At 63.6% G+C, this 19762-nt stretch overlaps 2 protein-coding genes across 2 annotated transcripts; one reads left to right on the top strand and one right to left on the bottom strand.

The window, feature by feature from the left end:
- The first annotated feature begins 2122 nt into the window (after window positions 1-2122).
- RAP1GAP (RAP1 GTPase activating protein) lies at window positions 2123-9448 on the top strand. Its single transcript, XM_058818820.1, has 21 exons — window positions 2123-2223; window positions 2304-2351; window positions 2462-2500; window positions 2583-2768; window positions 3851-3945; window positions 4021-4099; window positions 4178-4231; window positions 4311-4394; window positions 4472-4572; window positions 4655-4784; window positions 5170-5325; window positions 5402-5473; window positions 5576-5662; window positions 6424-6561; window positions 7297-7365; window positions 7444-7553; window positions 7635-7706; window positions 8488-8581; window positions 8660-8741; window positions 8822-8889; window positions 8968-9448. The coding sequence occupies exons 2-21, from the start codon at window positions 2313-2315 to the stop codon at window positions 8974-8976; spliced, it is 1764 nt and encodes a 587-aa protein (XP_058674803.1). The 5' UTR covers window positions 2123-2223; window positions 2304-2312; the 3' UTR covers window positions 8977-9448.
- A 1582-nt stretch (window positions 9449-11030) lies between these two features.
- On the bottom strand, window positions 11031-19118 carry ALPL (alkaline phosphatase, biomineralization associated). The gene is made up of 12 exons (XM_058818762.1): window positions 18964-19118; window positions 18069-18163; window positions 17878-17997; window positions 16896-17008; window positions 16147-16321; window positions 15885-16060; window positions 14405-14548; window positions 14190-14259; window positions 13429-13563; window positions 12604-12795; window positions 11849-11968; window positions 11031-11728 (listed from the first exon to the last, which is right to left on the bottom strand). Exons 2-12 carry the CDS (start codon window positions 18127-18129, stop codon window positions 11472-11474), a joined length of 1563 nt encoding a protein of 520 aa, XP_058674745.1. The 5' UTR covers window positions 18130-18163; window positions 18964-19118; the 3' UTR covers window positions 11031-11471.
- Window positions 19119-19762: the final 644 nt, after the last annotated feature.

Genomic DNA, 19762 nt, shown 5'->3' with positions numbered 1-19762 from the left:
GGATGTGGGTGATGCCAGAGCGGTACCCGGGTACCAACCGCGGGCGGGGGGATGGAGATGGATCCGGGGGGACAGGGACACGTTTGGGGGGGACAGGGACACGTTTGGGGGTCCCCCGGTGTGCGGGGCCCGGGGCGCTGGGGAAGGAGGGGACACCCCGGGGGTGACATCAGGGATGGAGCGGGGGATCCCCAGCTCCGGATCTCAGTTCCCGGTGCCGTTTTCCCGGTGCCCGTGGCCGGCGGTCCGTTCCCGGTGCCCGTAGCCGTTCCCCGGTGCGGTGCCGGTTCCCGGTACCGGCTCCCGGTCCCGCCGCCCCCGGAGGGGCCGCCCCGCCCCGCCGCACGTGACGCTGCGCGGTGGCAGCGAGCGCCGGGGCCCCGCTCGGCTCCGCTCGGTACCGGCCCCGCTCCGGGACCGCCCGGCCCCGCCGCCCCCGGTAAGTGCCGCCCTGCGGGGCGCGGGCAGCGCGGTGCCCCCGGGGATCCCCAATGGGGATGTCCCCCCATCCCCGCCGCGGCACCGGGGGCTCCGTCCGCCCGTGACCTTCAGCGCTGCCGGTACCGGGGGAGGGGATGGGGGGGAACGCTCCGGGCCTGGGGGAAAAGAGCCGGGCTGGGGGCGGGGGCGGCGGGAGGAGCCCCCCATTGAGCCCCCAAATGTCCCCTCCATAATTGCACCCCATAACTTGCCCCCCCCACCCAACCTGCCCCCCCTCCCGGGTACCCCAAATCCTGCCCCCCTCTTTGCCCCCCATCGCCTCCTCCCCCTGTTCCAGTCTCCCCGTTCTGACTCCTGTGTCCCCCCAAACCGAATCCCGCCCCCCCAGCCTGGCCCCCACATCTCGAACATCTCCCCCCCTCCTGCCGGGCCAGACCCCCCCGTGGGTGGGGGGGGAGCGATGGGGGAGCCCCCCAGGGTCGCCCCCAGCCCGGCGGGGTCACGCAGCGGCCCGGGGGGCGCACGGGGCCGGGTGGCGATGTCGCATTGGCACGGGGACAGCGGGTCACACCTTGCACGGGGCCGGGTCCCACCTGCGCCGGGCCGGGCTTGGCTGCGGGTGTGTTTGCACAGGGACGGGTCACACCTGCTGTGCTGGGGCTGGCTGGGGACGGGGACATTGGCACCGATGTCCTGTTTGCACGGGGACGGTGACAATTGCACCAATGTCCTGTTTGCACGGGGACGGTGACACTTGCACGAGGGTCCCTTTCGCACCAGGGACGCGCTTGCACGTCATTGTGTTTGCACAGGGCCGGGTCACACTTGCACCGGGGCTGTGTTTGATGGGGACAGTGCCATTTGCGATGGGGACAGTGCCATTTGCATGGGGCCGGTGGCGTTTGCACGAGAGCGGTCACATTGCCACGGGGACAGCGACATTTGCACGGGGCCGGTGACACCGGCACGGGAATGATCGCACCTGCACCGGGAGAGAGCCTGGGCAGGGGGTCGGTGGCACTGGCACGGCAATGACCGTGCTTGCACCGCGCCAGTGACAGTTCCACGAGGGCTGGTGGCACTGGCTCGGGGTCAGTGACACTGGCGCGGGCGTGATCACATCTCACGGGGTCGGTGCCACTATCGCGGGGTCAGTGCCACCTCCCGGGGTTGGTACCACCTCACGGTGTCGGTGCCACTGTCGCGGGGTCGGTGCCACCTCCAGGGGCCGGTGCCATCTCCTGGGGTCGGTGCCACTTTCTCGGGGTCGGGGCCATCTCACAGTGTCAGTACCGCTGTCGCGGTATCGGTGCCACCTCCTGGGGTCGGTGCCACTGTCGTGGGGTCAGTGCCACATTCCGGGGTTGGTGCCACCTCCCGGGCTCGGTGCCACTTTCTCGGTGTCGGTGCCACCCCCCGGTGTCGGTGCCACTGTCGCGGGGTCCCGGCGCTGTCCGTGGTGCTGCCCCGCGCCGCCGCCTCCCGCCGGCAGAGGGCGCCCTCCGGGGGTGGGGGGGTGGGGCTGGGGGTGTCCGGGGGTCCCCGCGGTCCCCACGCGGTGACCTCGCCCCGCCGCCCCCGCCCCGCTGGCCCCGGCACCCGCAGGGTGGCACTTGGCTCGCTGCCATCAGCAGTTGGCTCCAGGGGTAGCGCTGCTGGCCGGGCGTCCCGGAGAGGGGCTCTGGGGGAGCTCTCGTGTCCCCAGGAAGCGCCATGGGACCCCCTGGACGCCCTCACACCACCTAGACACGTCTCCAGCCAGCAGCACCTCCCGACCCCCAGGTAACACCCGAGGGTGCCCCCCACCCGTGGGTGCCCACCCAAGGTGGGCAGACAGGTACCCAGAGCCCCTCTCTCGGCAGGGCAGCAGGATGGCCCAGCAGCGCCATGCCATGCCCCCGCCTCTCAAGGTAGGTGTTGTTGGCATGGGGGGCACACAGCCAGCAGCACCCTGGGGTGCCACCATGGGCATCACCCATCCCAGTGCCCACGGTGGCCGTCACTGCTCCATGTCTTGCAGACGGAGGAGGATTACATCCCCTACCCCAGCGTGCACGAGGTAGGGCAGGGGCTGAGGGGCAGTGCCCGGCTGGGCTGGGCTGGTGGGGTGCCCAAAGCACCCACCACGGCTGTGGGCGCAGGTGCTGGGCCGGGAGGGGCCGTTCCCCCTCATCCTCCTGCCGCAGTTCGGGGGTTACTGGATTGAGGGCACCAACCACCAGCTGAGCGGGGCCCCCGACTCGCCCCCCACACCCGTGCCTGGCACCCGGGCAAAGCTGGAGGGCAACCACACGGCCAAGATCTACCGCAAGCACTTCCTGGGCAAGGTGAGGCCCTGGGGGCTGCAGGTGTGGGGCTGGGCTGGGGGATGGCCCATGGGTGTGGATGGGCAGGAGCTTGGAGACCCCGTAAGTTCGGGTGTTCCTGGACGTGGGTGTGGTGTCCACGGGGGTGGGAGCCCCGTGGGCCATGGACAGGGGGGCTCGTGGATGTGGGTATGGCAACGGTGCTTGGGGTGGGCTCTCCATGGGAATGGAAGGACATGGAGACCTCATGAACAAAGCAGCTTTGGCATATGGCTGCTTGTGGACATGGGTCCTCCATGGGGTGGATGGAAGGAGGTGAGCATTGGGTCTCCATGGGCGGGAGAGCCCCTGGCACAGGTGCCCATGGAATGGGTTCCCCACAGGTTTGCATGGGCATGGGGGCTCCATAAGTTTGTGTGTCCATAGGACCTGGATGCCCCAAGGGGTGTGAGGCTCACTGAGTGCAGGTGCCCCATAGGTGGTACCTGACCTGTGGGTACAGGTGCTCATGGACACAGTGCTCCATGGAGATGGGATGGGTGCTTTTGGGTGTGGGGATCCCGTGGACACGGGTGTCCTATGGGTGGACATGGATATGGGTGTCCCATGGGTGGACATGGGCCTGAGTGTCCCATGGGTGTTCATGGGCCTGGGTGTGCCATGGGTGTGGGTGCTCATGGACATGGGTGTCCCATGGGTGGTCATGGACATGGGTGTCCTACGGATTTGGATGCTTACGGACACGGATGGACACAGATGTCCCATAGGTGTGGGTGCTCATGGACATGGATGTCCCACAGATGTGGGTGCTCATGGGCATGGGTGTCCCAAGAATTTGGACGCTTATGGAAATAGATTTCCCACAGATTTGGGTGGTCGTGAACACGGCTGTCCTACAGATTTGGATACTCATGGACATGGGTATCCCATGGATGTGGGTGCTCATGGACACCTATGGTGCTCATGGATGTCCCACAGATGTGGGTGCTCATGGACACGGGTGTGCCATGGGTGTGGGTGCTCATGGACATGGGTATCCCACAGATGTGGGGGTCCCATGGCCAAGTGCCCCCATCCTAAGCACCCTTGGCTCCTTCCCCCAGGAGCACTTCAACTACTACTCCCTGGACCCGGCGCTGGGACACCTGGTGTTCTCGCTCAAGTACGATGAGCAGGAGCAGCTCCACCTGCTGCTGCGGTGAGCGGGGCTGGGGAGGCACCCATGGGAGCTGCCGGGCCTGGGGGCTGCCCTGACCCCCTCCTCGCCCCGCAGCACCCGTGCCCGCACCCTGCACGACGTGGTGCCCATCTCCTGCTTGGCCGAGTTCCCCAACGTGGTGCAGATGGCCAAGGTGGGTGCGCCCCTCCTGCCCCCCAAGGCAGCACCCATGGGTGCCCCCCAAGTGAGCTCCCCTCCCTCCTTCCCACAGCTGGTGTGCGAGGACGTCAACGTGGATCGCTTCTACCCCGTGCTCTATCCCAAGGTGAGCGGGCTGCAGGGAGGGGGCACCTGGGCACCCCTGGGTGCCCCTCCCCACCTTCTGACCCCTCCCCACCCCGCAGGCATCCCGCCTCATCCTCGCCTTCGATGAGCACGTGCTCAGCAACCACTTCAAATTTGGGGTCATCTACCAAAAACTGGGGCAGGTACGGGGCGGGGTGGGCGGGGGTCGGGGTGGGGGGAGTCCCTGGGTGGGTGCTGGCGCCCATCCCCACCCCTGCAGACCTCCGAGGAGGAGCTTTTCGGCACCACGGAGGAGAGCCCGGCCTTCGCCGAATTCCTGGACGTGCTGGGTCAGCGGGTGCAGCTGCGGGACTTCAAGGGGTGCGTGAGGGGATGCCAGGGGAAGGGAGGGACCCTCGGGGTCAGGGTGCTGTCTCACCCACCCACCCACTCACCCACGCAGGTTCCGAGGGGGGCTGGATGTGACCCACGGACAGACGGGCAGCGAGTCGGTCTATTGCCACTTCCGTGACAAGGAGATCATGTTCCACGTCTCCACCAAGCTGCCCTACACCGAGGGGGACGCCCAGCAGGTGGGCACCCATGGGGGGTGAAAGGAGGGGGGGACGCTTGGGTGCTTGAGAGCAGGGGTGGGAGGTGGTCCTGGGCACTTCCATGGGGTGGAGGGGACTCGTGGGTCACCATGGGTGGTGTGGGCATCTGTGGGGCTCAGGAGATGGCAGGGCACTCATGGGTGTGGGGAAACATCTTTGGGATGCAGAGGGCTGTTAAGGCACCCATGGGTGCCAGGGGGGAGCTGTGGGATGCAGGGGGCTGGTGGAGCATCCATGGGGGCTCGGGTGCATCTATGGGGCACAGGGGCTTTCATTCCTTTGATGCCCCCGGTGTGACCACCCTCTGTCCCTCCTGTCCTGCTGTGTCCCCCCGTGTCCCTCTGCACCCCACCTGTCCCCACAGCTGCAGCGGAAGCGCCACATCGGCAACGACATCGTGGCCATCGTCTTCCAGGACGAGAACACCCCGTTCGTCCCCGACATGATCGCCTCCAACTTCCTGCACGCCTTCGTGGTGGTGCAGCTGGAGCAGGGCGGCGCCCAGGGCACCTTCTACAAGGTACCCCCCGTGCCTCAGTGTCCCCGTGCCCGTGGGGGCCCGCGGGGTGTCCCCGTCACGCCCTCACCCGCCGCAGGTCTCCGTCACCGCCCGTGACGATGTGCCCTTCTTCGGCCCGCCGCTGCCCGACCCCGCTGTCTTCAGGAAGGTGAGAGCCCGTGGGTGCCACCGGGGAGCCCCTGGGGACCCCCACCCACGCACCCACCCACCCACGGACCCACGGTGCCCACGGCCTGCCCGCACCCCGCAGGGCCCCGAGTTCCAGGAGTTCCTGCTGACCAAGCTCATCAACGCCGAGTACGCCTGCTACCGCGCCGAGAAGTTCGCCAAGCTGGAGGTGCGGGCACAGGGTGCGGGCACGGGGCACAGGGCATGGGGATGCGGGCACGGGGCTGAGGGCATGGGGATGAGGGCACAGGGTGAGGGCACGGGGCTGCGGGCACGGGGTGCGGGCACGGGGCTGCGGGCACGGGGCTGAGGGCATGGGGATGAGGGCACTGGGGGCACCCAGAGGGGCTGGGCACGCCGTGGGGCAGCACGAGGCTGTGGATGTGGGTGCTGTGGGTGCCGTGCCCGCTGTGGGGCCCGCACACAGCGTGGGTGGGCAGGGGCTGGGTCCCCGTCTGGGCAGGACGGTGGTGCCCGGGTAGGGGGTGTCTCACGGGGGGCGGCAGAGAGGTGGGGAAGGGGTTGTGAGGGGCGGCCCCGCGTGGGTGCAGCGCTGGGCTGTGCGTGCCTGGCGTGGGTGCAGCCGTGCGGCGTGGGATGAGCTCGCGTGGGTGCAGCGGGCAGGGGTGGGTGGCAGCGGTGGGTGAGGGGCGCTGCGGGCGGCGTCGCGTGGGTGCAGCAGGGCGGGGGCTGGTCCTGCGTGGGTTGAGGCTGAGTGGTGCGGGGGTGGGTGTCTGGAACGACACAGCAGTGCGGGCTGGGTGTGGGCTGGGTACGGGTGTGGATGCGGGGCTGGGTGCGGGGATGGATGCGGGGCTGTGTGCGGAGTTGGATGCGTGGTGGATGCGTGGTGGGTGCGGGGCGGGGTGCGGGTCTGTGTGCGGGCCGGGTGGTCTCGCGTGGGCGCAGCAGTGCGGGGCTGGCGCGCAGGAGCGGACGCGGGCGGCGCTGCTGGAGACGCTGCACGAGGAGCTGCAGGCGCGCAGCCAGGCCATGCTGGGGCTCAGCCCCGACGATGAGCGCCCCGACAATGGCGGCACCGCCCCGGGCTTCTTCGAGTCCTTCAAGGTGGGGCGCGGGGGTCCCGCAGTCCCTCACGCAGCGCTGCGGGGCCGGGTTCCCTCCCCAGGACACGCCCCCGGCACTGACCACGCCCCTGCATTGACCACGCCTCTTTGCTGTGACCACGCCCTAGGCCTTGGCCCCGCCCCCTGCGCGCGCAGCCGATCTGCGGGGGTGTGGCTGCGGCCACGCCCACCCCGGGTCCCGCCCCCTCACGGACAAGAACGGCCCCGTGACCGCAAACCCCGCCCCGTTTCTGTAGAAACCACGCCCATGTGGACCACGCCCCTTCATCGGCACAAGCCCCGCCCAAATTGCTGATCGCGCCCCGCGTCTTAAGCCCCGCCCCTTACTACAGGCCCCTCCTATCTCGCCTTTGGCTCCGCCCCCCGGTACCCCGTTCCCCTGCCGGTACCCGGTTCCATCTCGGTACCCGGCTTCCCCCGGTGACTGATACCCCCCGGTGCTCAGTTTCCCCCAGTACCTGGTTCCCCTCCCGGTGCCCGGTTTTCCCCCGGTGCCCGATTCTCTCTTCCCGGTGCCCGGTTACCCCCCCGGTGCCCAGTGCCCCCCAGTACCCGGTTCCCCTCTCGGTACTCGGTTCAGTCCCTGGGTCCCGGGTGCCCCTCAGTACCCAGTTTCCCCTCCCGGTACCGGTTCCCCCCAGTACCCGGTTCCCCCCCCCCGGTACCCGGTTCCCCGCGCCCCGTGTCCCCGGTCTCTGACCCGCTGCCCCCTCAGTCGCTGCTGGTGCCCGGGAGCCGCCGGGGACGCCGCGGCAGCGCCATCGGGCTGGGCTCGGTGGAAGAGGTGGGTACCGGTACCTCGCTGTCCCCCCGCGGTGTCCCCCCGGTCCCCGGTGTCCCCCCGGCTAACGGCGCCCCGCAGGCGCTGCTGGTGCCCGGGAAGAGCCCGTCACGGCGGCGGCCCGGCCCCCTCGGCTCCCGCCGCTCCAGCGCCATCGGCATCGAGAGCATCCAGGAGGCGCCGGCCGGCAGGTGAGCCCGCTACCGGCCCCGCCGCTGTCCCCTCCCGATGTCCCCTCCCGGTGTCACCTCACTGCCGTCGCCTCCCCGCAGGGACGGCCCCGCAGCCGCCGACGGCTCCAGCTCCACACACAGCTCCCCCGAGAGCCGCCGGAACCCCGACAGGTCCCGCGGCTGGCACCGGGATGGGGACACGGGGACAGGAGGGCACTGGGGGGGGGAATGTTTGGGGACCGGAGGACACTGGGGTGGTGTGGCAACGGGACAGGGTGGCACCAGGATGGGGTGACTCCAGCACCAGGTGACATGGGGACTGGAGGACACTGGGATGGCGCAGCTCAAGGATAGGGTGGCACCAGGATGGGGTGGCACAGGGATGGGCACTGGGACAAGTGAAGGTGACACAGGGACCGGAGGGATGGGACAGCAAAGGAATGCAGAGGGACAGAGTGGCGGCGGGGTGGCACAGGGACAAGGTGGCACCAGGATGGCTGGCACATGGCAGCATGGAGACACCAGAGGGACAGGATGTCACAGGGACAGGCTCACCCAGAGGCTGAGTGGCACCGGGTCCGTATGTCCCAGGGGGCTGTGGGGTGGCACTTGGGTGGCTTGCATGCAGGTTGGCATGAAGGTGGGTGGCACAGGGACACATGGCACGGGGATAGCTTGGTGTGATGACAAGGGACATGGGAACAGGGTGGCACAGGACTGGGACCTCCCAGGGCTGGGATGGGCTGGGGTGGGGACAGGGTGCCACAGGGATGGGACATGCCGGGGCCAGGGTGACACGAGGATGCAGCGTCCCGGCCGGGGTGGTGTGGGGACAGGGTGTCCCGGGGCCAGCACAGCATCGCAGCGGGGCCACGGTGGTGGCCACGAGGCGCGGTGCCAGCCTGTTGTGGCCTTGGGGACCGTCCCTGGCCTTGGGGACTGTCCCTGGCAGGGCCGAGAAGCCGGAGCCGCCGGATTTCTCCCGCTCCTCCTCCAGCGCCAGCAGCTTCGGCAGCGCCGCGGAGGAGCCCGGCGAGCCGGGACGGGTACGGGGAGCCCGGGGTGGGGTCCTGGGGGGCACTTTGGGGTGGGCAGCGCCCCCTGACCCCCCTGTGCCCCCTCAGGAGAGCCGCTCGCCCTCGGGGAGCCACCGCGACGCCTTCACGGACACCCCCTGGCCGGATGAGCCCCCCGGGACCCCCCCAGGTAGCCCAGCACCCCCAGATCGGGGCACTGCAGGGCTGGGGGGCTCCTCGGGGTGCTCACGGTCCCCCCCTTTGCCCCAGGCCGCCGCCCGCCTGACTCCCCCTGCCCTGAGATCAAAATCCAGCTGGAGCAGCCCCCCCAGAACCCGGTGAGGCTTTGCCCCTCTCCACCAGCACAGAGTGGGGGTGCCCACCGTGGGGTGCCCCCACTGATGTCCCTCCCACAGGGCTCATAGTCACCCCCCGACCTGCGGGGGTGTCACTGCTTCACCCCCCTCTGTGTGCCACCCCCGTGCCAGGAGCTGAAGCCATCGTCCCCGGTGCAGGATTTGGGGGGGGGGAACCCCCAACAAAAATTGGGATGTGCCCCCCTTCCCCTCCAGACAATCTCTGTCACCCCAAAAACCCTTTGGGTGAGAGGGTGATGCACCACAAAGGGGCCTCCCCTCTGCCGTGACCCCAAAATGAGGAGTGGGTCCAACCCCAGCATCATCCCCTCCCCTAAAAAAAACAGAGGGGACTCAAATCCAGGGTAACCCCAAAGTGGAGCTCCCTCTCCCCCCCTTTATTTTAAGGGACAAAAGTTCCGGAATGTGCCGGAGGCTGGAACTGGGGGGGAGGGGGAGGAATATTTTTTCACACCCTCCCAAAACTGTGTTTGTGTTTCCCGTGAGTCCTGTATAAAATAAAGGTTTATTTATCGCTACACTGGGGGGTGTCACCAATATCCCCAAAACCCCAAACACCAACGGGGGCTGTAAAAACAATCATTTTGGGGAAAATGTTGGGGTTTCACTGAGCAAAGCCTTCCTTTGATGGTGCCCATTTTTGGGGTGCTGTGAGTACCCCAAAATGTGCCAGGCAGTGCCCTCAGCCCCCCTCCCCGGTGCCTCTTTCAGCTCTGCTGGGCAGCCCGGCGTCAGGAGCGGCTTTTGGCCACGGCCCCGTGGCCAGCGGCGCCCTGCCAACCCCCCGGCCAAGGCAGAGTGGTTCCCACCCCCCCGAACCCCCAAAAACCACGCGGCACCCCGGGAGTGGTTAAACATAGCCCGGGTTCTGGGAAGGGCCAGCAGCCGGCCCTGCTCGGGAGCTGGCACTGCCTGGGGGGCAAAGCGGGGATCAGAGCCCCCCAAATTCTGCCCTGATGGGGTTAGAGACCCCCAAATCCTGCCCTGATGGGGTCAGAGCCCCCCAAATCCTGCCCTGCTGAGGTGAGAGCCCCCCAAATCCTGTTCTGATGGGATCAGAGCCCCCCCCAAATCTTACCCTGCCAAGGTCAGAGCCCCCCAAATCCAGTCCTGACAAGGTCAGAGCCCCCCCAAATCCACCCCTGCTGGGATTAAAGCCCCCCAAATCCTGCCCTGCTGAGGTGAGAGCCCTCCAAATCCTGTTCTGATGGGGTTAGAGCCCCCCAAATCCAGCCCTACTGGGGTCAGAGCCCCCCAAATCCTGCCCTGCTGGGATCAGAGCCCCCCAAATGCAGTCTTGCCAAGGTCAGAGCCCCCCCAAATCCTGCCCTGCCGAGGTCAGTGCCCCCCAAATCCAGCCCTGCTGGGGTCAGCACCTCCACCCGCTCTGCAGGATCCTGGTTAATGAGGAACTGACCCTTTAATTATAAAACTGGTGAATGAATGAAAAAAGAGGGAGGGGTTCAGGGGCTTTGGGGGGATTTGGGGGAGGCAGGGCAGTGTTTTCCCAGCCATCTGCACAAGCACAGGAGCTCAGGGGCACCGCGGGACCTCTGCCCGTGCCAGGGGTCATTTGCACAAGCCCAGGGACTCGGGCACGTGTTTGCACTGCACATTTTCACTGTGTGTCACTCACAGTGACAGTCACACGTGCACGGTGCCTTTTGTACATGGTGACATCTGCACGTGTGCAGGGCACTACGCACAGTGACATCTCGGTGACATTTGCACACACAGGGCACCTTTTGCTCGGCTCAGGCAGTGTCTGCAAGCGCACAGTGGCACTGGCACAGGGACATTTGCGTGTGCAAGGCACTGTTACCCACTTGCACGGTGACATTGGCACAAGCACAGTGACATTTGCCCACTCCCAGCACCTCTCCAGCTGCACAAGCCCTTTCCCCTTGTGACCCCACCCACTAATTATCCCCCTAATTACCTCACCCCAAAGAAGAGGGCATGCCCAAGGGCGTCCCACCCCTCACATCCAGCTTTGCTGCTTTTACCCCCCTTTCCACAATCCCAGCCCCTCCCAAATCCCTCCCGGCGCAGCAAATTGCTTTAACCCGAAGAATTTTAAAACAAAATAAATCACTGAGCAGACAACAAAACCCAAGTTTAGGGACAAATTAACCCGATGAGTTAATTTTTTTTCCCATCTTCGTGTGGTCCCTGGCTCCTCCACGCATGTGACGAGTTGGGCACCAGGGTCAGTCCTCAGCCAAGGGACCACAGAGGCATTTTGGGACCCAGCCCCACAGCGTTTCGCTCAAAGAGGGGGTTTTATCCGCCGAGGCTCCGGCTGCCATCCCAAATCCCGCAGTGGGTTTGGGATAGGCCAGGGAACGCTGCTAATTATAGGGAAGGAACCATGTATTTACAGAGGCAGCTCCCAGCACCAAACCACCGGCGGCTGCTTTTGCTCCGCTGAGTCTCTCTGTTCTCTCTCTCTCCTCTTTCCCGGGCGCTGCTGTCCACAGAAAAAATAAAAAGGGGGGATGAATTAAAAATAAATCCCCCCTCGGTGATTTGCGAGAGGCACTTTAGCAGAGGAGGAGGAGGAGGAGGAGGCCGAGGAAGGGCAGGAGGAGCGGGGTGGCGGCGCGGGTGGCAGCGTTGCAGTGGCCTCGGTTGGAGCCGATGCAGGCGGCGTAGGCCATGGCGTGGGGGATGTAGTTCTGCTCGTGCACGCCATGCAGCAGGTGGGCCATGGGCCCGCGGGCGAACACGGCCACGTCCTCGCCGCCGTGGGTCTCCTGCCGCAGCGGCACGGCCGACTGCGCCTGGTAGTTGGCGTGGGCTGGGGGCAGAAGCGAGAATCGTTTAAGAACCCAGCAGAAGTGAGAATTGTTTAAGAACCCAGCTCGTTTTGGCCAAGCTGGGCTGATTTTCAAGGGGTTTTGGTCCAAAACGCACGCACCGAAATCCACGGCAGAGACGTTTTCTCGCTCGCCCGCCACGATTTTATAGCCGGGGCCGTTGCCGTAGAGGATGGAGGTGAAGGGTTTGCGATCCACGTCGCTCTGCATCGGGGCCAGACCTGGCGGTGGGGCACGGTCAGCAGGACGGGATCCCTCCATGATGTCCCTGAGCTGTCCCTAAGGTGTCCCCAGCCTGTCCCCAGGGTATCTCCAGGCTGCCCCCAGGGTCTTCCCAAGCTGTCCCCAGGGTGTCCCCCCCAGCTGTCTCTGGGCTGTCCCCACGCTGTCCCCATGGTGTCCCCAGGGTGTCCCTCAGGGTGTACCTGGGCTGTCCCTGGGGTGTCCCTGAGCAGTCCCCAGGGTGTCACCCAGCTGTCCCTGGCCTGTCCCCCAGCTATCCCCAGGGTGTCCCCAAGCTGTCCCTAGGCTGTCCCCACAGTGTCCCCAGGGTGTCCCCCGGCTGTCCCCAGGCTGTTCCCATGGTGTCTCCAGGCTGTCCCTCAGCTGTTCTGGGGTGTCCCCACGATGTCCTCAAGCTGTCTCTGGGCTGTCCCCCAGCTGTACCCATGGTGTCCCTGGGGTGGCCCCAGTCTGTCCCAGGGTGTCCCCGAGCTGTCCCCAGGGTGTCTCTGAGGTGTCCCCAGCCTGTCCCCAGGCTGTTCCCCAGCTGTCCCCAGGCTGTCCCCAGCTGTCCCCACGGTGTCCCTGAGCTGTCCCCCAGCCGTCCCCAGCACCCGGGCCGGGCAGGGCTCACCAAAGATGGGGTTCCCTCGGGGGGTGTAGCCTCCAAAGGTGAACACGTGCGAGTGGTCGGCGGTGACGACGCTGAGCGTGTCCTGGGTGGACGTGAGGCGCGTGGCCAGCCCGATGGCCCTGTCCAGCTCCACGGCCTCGTGCAGCGCCTGCTTCGCCTTCCCCTCGTGGTGCCCGTGGTCGATGCGGCCGCCTGCGGAACCCAGCACTGCTCGGCCTTGCCCTCCTCTTCCCAGCCTTGCAAACCCCTTTATTCCCTTCCTGTGTCCTCCCCTCACCCCATTTATCCCCCCCTTTTTACATCCCACATCCTCCCTCTTGCACCCCAGCCCCTTGATGCCTCCTTCTCATACCCCTACCCTCTATCTGTTTTAGCACTCCACCTTCACCCCTTTTATCCCTCCCTTTTTTGCACCTTCATTGCCCCCGTTACCCCTCTTTTTGCATCCCCCCATATCCCCTTTATCTGTCACTTGTGTATCCACCACCACCCCTTTATCCTTCCTCCCCGTCATCCCCTTTTTCTGCACTCTCATCTCGCCATTATCCTCCCTTTATGCACCATCACCTTAAATCCCTGTTTTTGTTCTTTCATCACGCCCTTTATCATCCTTGTCCATCTTCCCATCCTCACTTTTTGTACCTCCCCTTCATCCAATTCCCCACCTTTTTGCACCCTATTTTGCACCCCATCACCCCCTTTTTCCTCTCCTTTTTGTATCCCTATCACCCATTTTCTTCTCCTCTTGCACTCTTCTTTTATAGAATCCCTCCCTTTTTGCACCCCCATTGTGCCCCATTTCTGCACCGCCACGAACTCCCCCACCTTCAACCAGGAGGAAGAACCCTCGGGGGTTTTTCTGGAGCATCCTGATGGCCACGGACACCATCTCGCTGAGGGACGGGTCTGTATCATTGTTCCTGTCCAGCTCGTACATCATGTCCCCTGGCTCGAAGAGGCCTGGGGACAGGGACACTGCTGGAGACATCCTTTTCCACCAAAAGAAAAAGGAGGGGCCAAATCCTGCTCCTTGTGCTGACTCGAGTGTTTCACACACCGCTGGATCCAGGAAGATTAGATAGAAGCCGGACAATCCCAGCCCTTCCTTCCTCCTGCCCTGCTGGATTCCACATTCCAGTCGGGATGGGAATTTCACTGCTGACAAAAGAACTGCATCCCTAGGAGGGAGATGTGCCCCAGGGTGGGAGCAGCAGCATCCTTGGGGGTGTTACATTGTCCTTGGTGGGCAGCACATCCTTGAGGGCACACCAGGATGGGGCACCAGCATTTCCAGGGAAATTGCAGCCTCTTTGGGAGGTGGCAGCAGAAGCACCACCCTTGGGGGTGTAACAGCATCCCTTTGGGGTACCAGCATCCCCAGGGAGGTAACAGGATCGTTTGGGGGGTACCAGCATCCCCAAGGGAATAGAACCGTGTTTGGGAGCTACCAGCACATCCAGGACAGGGCACCACCATCCCTTGGAGGATAACTGGCCACTGCAGCTGCCCCAGCAGCCCAGGGCAGGATAGGGGTACCCATAAAGCACCCAGCTGATGCCAGGGCACCCATGGGTGCAGGGACTCACCCAGCAGGAAGTCAACACGGGTGAGGTTGAGCGCCAGCAGCCCTCGCCGGTGCCACACGTACTCAGCAACCTGGGGACAGGGGACAGGCATTGCCACCTCTCCATTGCTTCTGCCATCCCTGGTGTGCTCCCCAGGATATTCCAGCCCTAGGAATGGCTCTGCAGGGTTACAGGGGGGTGATGTGTGTGCACCCCAACCCCAGAACCCCTGTCACCTTGCCGCGGGGCTTGGCCTCCCGCCACGCCTGCACCAGGTTCCGGCCGTCCAGGCGGGTGCCCCGCTGCTTCTCCTCGTGGGGATACTCCACATCACTGGCATTTCTGGGGTACATATATTTCCGCCCTCCACCCAGGATCACCTGCAGAAGAGGGGTGGAAATGCAGTTTTAAATATTTTAAAATTATTTTTAATCTCCCCCTCCAGCTGGAGTTTAATAGAGGAAGACCCCAAAGGGGCGGAGCGGGATGTCCAGGAAAGCCCTGGAGTTGTGGGCAAAAACACCCGAGGAATTTCACCTCGCTCAAAATAACTCCGAATATCTCCCTATTAATTAAAACCCAGGACAAAAATAACCATTTCCAGCAGGGATTTGGCTTTTTGAATACTTTTTTCCCCAGTCTGTGGGAAGGATGCTCCACATCGGGATCCCCACATGAACCCGCTGGGATGGAGCCCCGTCCCGCGGCTCTCCCTGTTTGCTTTGGAGCCTGATTTATTTGGCCTCTGTTATTTATAACCAAGCAGAGATTTTATGGTTTTTTGTATTTTTTCCCCCTTTCTCTGTGTAGAAGGTGAATTATAAAGCTGCAAAACACCAACGCCAAAATTATTAACAAAAAAGAAGGGAAAAAAATTCTTTTCCCCACTATATAATTATTTCCAGGGACAGAGTTAAAATTATATTAAAGGGAAAAAAACACAGCAAAAGAGGCTATTAAAGAGCTAAATAACAGGCTGGGATGTTTTGCTTTGGGGCTATTTTGAAGGACAGAAGAAGATTTATTTACAGTGCTGAATTTCTGCATAAATCCACAGTAAGGAGCAGAACTTGGGGAAAAAGGAAGAATTTTGGGTCTGGGAAATACGGGAAGGGAGGAGGCTAAGATGGATTTGTGGGGCTTGATCCTACAGGTGCTTGTGTTCCAAGATCTGTGTTTGAATTTCCTGGTCCCATGTCCACCTGAAAGTGCTGGTACCTCACCTATGGTGGTCCTGGTCCCAGATTTGATGAGGGCCCCAACTCTGCACCCATGGGTGGTCCCAGCCCATCACTGCATTGGGGTCCCAACTCTGCACCCATTTGTGGTCCTGGCCCCATATCCACCCACAACCCTGGTTCTGCACCCGTGGCTGGTCTCAGCCTCACATTTGCAGGGGTGGTGCTTGTCTTGTACCCACTCACAGTCCTGACCCTGCACCCCTTGGTGGTTCCAGCCCAGCATCTCCTGGGAGTCCTGTCTCTTCAACCACTGATGGTTCCAGCCCAGCATCTCCTGGGAATCCTGACTCTTCAACCACTGATGGTTCCAGCCCAGCATCTCCTGGGAGTCCTGGCTCTTCAACCACTGGTGGTCCTGGTCCCCCATCTACCCACAGCCCTGTCCCCACCCTTGGGTGGCTCCAACCCGCACCCCAGGCTGTCCTGGTCCCATCCCCCTGCCTGTAGGGCACATTCCTGGTGTCCTGATCCCTACCTCGATGTCAGGGATGTTCTCCACCAGCTGCCGGGCGATGTCCTTGCAGCCCCCCTCCAGGGCGTCGGGGGGCATCTCCCCATCCGAGTACCAGTCGCGGTTGGCAGAGTGGGCGTAGGCGGCGCTGGGCGTGGCGTGGGTCACGCGCGTGGTGGTGACGATGCCCACGGCCTTGCCTGCGCCACCAGTTCAGGGGACAACGGTGAGAACACCCCCAAACCGCCTGCTGGAGCTGCTGCCCAGGAGTCTCTCCATCCCTCACCTGCCTCCTTGGCCCAGCGGAGGATGGAGGTCACCTCCTGGCCCTTGGTGGTGTTGCAGCGGTCCCGGGTGACGCCGGCGCTGACCCCCAGTGTCCCCTCGTTGGCTTTGACACCGCAGAGGTAGGCGGTGGCCGTGCCCGCGCTGTCGGGCACCTGGGCGTTGGTGTTGTAGGTCTGGAAGGTGGGAGATGGATAAACCCCATCGTTATCACCACCATCATTGTGTTCAACACCCCCAGTGCCACTGACAGCACCATTCCCACCCTGGGGCTTCCCTCCCTGAGCTGTTTGGCTGCACCAGACCCCCATCCCACCTGTGTCCCCTCTCTTTTGCCCTTTGCCCCCCATTTCACCCTCTGCTCCCTCCACCGTGGGGGCACATCCCTCCCTCACTGCATTTTGCTGCTTTTAGCCTTTTTTCAGTCCATCTTTTGGCAGGGAGACGGAAGCCACTGCCACGGGCATCCCCACGGGGTGAGCTGAGGTGGCTGCTGGCTTCCAATTTAATTATTATTTTAAAATGTTTTGTTCAGCAAAACGAGCCCGGCAAGAAGCAGGGGGGTCCCGTGGTGGCGCCCCGCAGCCGGCGGGCTCCTCCTGTCCCCTCCCCGTTCCCACGGCCGGCCCCTGGCACGGCCAGCGGGCACCAGAGCCAGCTGCCTTCGCCCGCCCCTGACCTAATTTCAGCTCGGTCGATGCCTCCCGCCCGTGGCCTTGCGGTGGGTGCCGCGTCCCCGTGGGGGCTCACCTTGGCCAGGGCCACGAAGGGGAACTTGTCCATCTCCAGCAGGCTCTCCTCGCCCTGCCCGTGCAGCTGCCCTTTGAGGATGCGGGCGGCCGTGACCGTGGAGACGCCCATTCCTGCGGGACAGTGTCAGCCGCGCCAACCCCGCACAAACCCCGCTCATCTCCACTTAGCCTGATGTCCAGTTTATCCCATCGCTCAGCTCATCGCAGCAACCAATTTTTGCAAGCCCAGTTTATTGTGCAGCCAGTTTATCCCAGCTCCCAGTTTATCCCAGTAGCCACTTGTCATTGCAAAGCAAGTTTATTCCAGCTCCCAGTTTATTGCAACACCCGACTTTTTGCAAATCCAATTCACTCCAGCACATGGTTTATCCCAGCACCCACTTCATTGCAATCCCAGTTTATGCCAGCATTCAAATGATGGCAAAACCAATTTACCTGAGCACCCAATTCTTTGCTAGTTCAGTTTATCCCTACACCAGGTTACTGCAATCCCAGTTCATTGCAGAACCCAATTTTTTGCAACCCAGTTCACCCTGGCACCCAATATTCATTGCAAACCCAACTTATTGCAGCACTCAACTTACTCTAAATCCAGTTCATACCAGCACCCAGTTTACCCCAGCACCCACCTTAACACGAACCCAAACTGATTGCAGCAACCAGTATTTTTTGCAAATCCAATTTCTCCACCACCCACAAAATAAATTGAGTTTACTGTAAACTCAATTTACCATAGCACCCATTTTTTTGTAAATCCAGTTCGTTGCAGCACCCAGTTTATCCCAGAACAGATCTTTTTGCAAACCCTGTTCACACCAGCACCCAACTTACTGGAACCCCAGTTTATCCCAGAACACAACTCACCACAGCACCGATTTTTACACAACACCCAATGTGTCAAAGCCCCAGTTTATCCCAGCACCCACTTTATCACCCCACTTCATGCACCGCTCCGGGGTGGGTGCTCCCTCCCATCTCACCGTCCCCCAGGAACAGGATGAGGTTCTTGGCCACGTTCTGGTTGAGGCGCTGGAGCCGCAGCGCGTTCCTCAGGGTCTCCTGCGCCTGCCGCCGCCAGTACTCGGGGTCCTTCTCCCTCTCTGTGGGGGAACGGGCTCATAGCACCCCACAGCACAGCTTTTGGGGGGCTGCCCCTCCAAACATCACCTACCCGGGACCAGCGATGCCGAGCAGAGCTGGGCGAGGAGGAGGAGGACGAGCAGAGCCTTCATCCTGCGGCGCTGAGCGGGTGCTGCCAGGAGAGAGCTGCAAAGAGGGTGGCACCTGCTCGTGCCTCAGTTTCCCCACTGAGAACTTTGCCCTGGGGTCAGCCAAGCGAGGACGGAAAGAAATGTCCCCTCCGATGTGACCCCCGTGGGGACATGCCAGCTCCCCCCCCCACCCTGCCTCCCTGGCCATCAGTCCCATGAGGCGTCACCTCACTGTCACCAACGGATGGCCCCTGTGGCACAGTGAGGTCCCCATCACATGGCCATGTCCCCATCACATGTGTGCTCCCCTTCCATGCCCATGTCCCCATCATGTGTTTGTGCACCTCTCGTGTGTCCCCATCATGTGTCCCTGTCACCCCTGTGTTCCCATCCCACATCCATGTCTCCACATCACATCTCCAGTCCCATCACACACCCGTGTCCCCACTACGTCCCCTGTGTGTGCAATGTCCCAAATGTCCCCACCACCCACCCCTGTCCCCATCCCTATCACACACCTGTGTCCCTGTTGCATTTCTGTCCCTGCTGTGCGCCCACGTCTCCACATGATCACATCCCATGACACATCCATGTCCTCGCTGCACGCCCGTGTCCCCAACCCGTGCCTGTGTGCCCGCCACACGCTCATGTCCCCACTGCATGTCTGTGTCCCTGTTGCGCACCCAGGTCCCTGTAGCATCTCCGTGTCCCCGTTGTCCCCACCACACTCCCGTGTCCCCTGGCACTCTCCTGTCCCCAACACCCGCACATCCCCTCCCCTCCGCCGCACGCCCCCTCCCCGGAGAGCCTCCCTGCGTGCCCCGGGATGGCAGCGGTGCCCCCGGGGGTCCTTACCGGGGGTGGGGGCTGTCACACTCGTAACCGCACTAACTTGGGTCCCTACACCCACGTCCCTCTGGGCGGCGGGAGGAGGCCGGGCCGGGGGGACCGCGAGCCCTTAAATCCCCCCGCACCCGGCCTTCGCCTCCTCCTCCTCCTCCCCTTCCTCCACCCTCCCCCTGCTGCCAGCGAGGGGGGGCGGGAGGAGAAAAGGCCACAACTGGGCTTGCTGGTGCCCTCTGCCGGGTTATACTGGGAGGACTGGGAGGACTGGGGAGCACCAAGCCTGGCTACAAGTGCTGAGCAACCCTCCCCCTCTTCACACGCGGGAGTTTGGGGTGCCTCTTGGCGGGGTAGATGTGTGTTTTGCCCGATTTTGCATTATTTTCACCCAAACTATGCTAGCTGCTCCAGCGAGGCGTTGGGGTGGGGGTGATGGAGATGAGTGGGGTCTCCCTGCCTCAGTTTCCCCGCACGGGCTCCTGCAGCAGCCCACGAGAGATCCCTGGTGGTATCCCGCGGCATTGCTGTCGGTCCCACAATAAACACGGCGTCGCGACGAGCGCGGGGGGACGGGGTGACCCCAGCCTTTCCTCAGTTTCCCCGTGCCGTGGGCCCGGGGGGCTCCGTGACCCGCGGAGCCGTCCGTGACCTCCCAGAAGGTGGCGGTCTCAGCCCAAAAATCCGCTCCCCGTGAGCCTCGGGGTGCAACCGGGGGAGCCCCAATACGGCCGCGATGCCAGGGGACGGGCACGGCGCCTTGCGGACCCTCTCTCCTTACCCCTTCCCACCCTCTCTTCACCCCTCAGCACCC

The sequence above is a fragment of the Ammospiza caudacuta genome, chromosome 22 (assembly GCF_027887145.1).
Source record: "Ammospiza caudacuta isolate bAmmCau1 chromosome 22, bAmmCau1.pri, whole genome shotgun sequence".
Lineage (NCBI taxonomy): Eukaryota > Metazoa > Chordata > Aves > Passeriformes > Passerellidae > Ammospiza > Ammospiza caudacuta.
The sequence above is the reverse complement of the archived record's forward strand: the minus strand, read 5'-3'. Positions and strand labels throughout refer to the sequence as shown.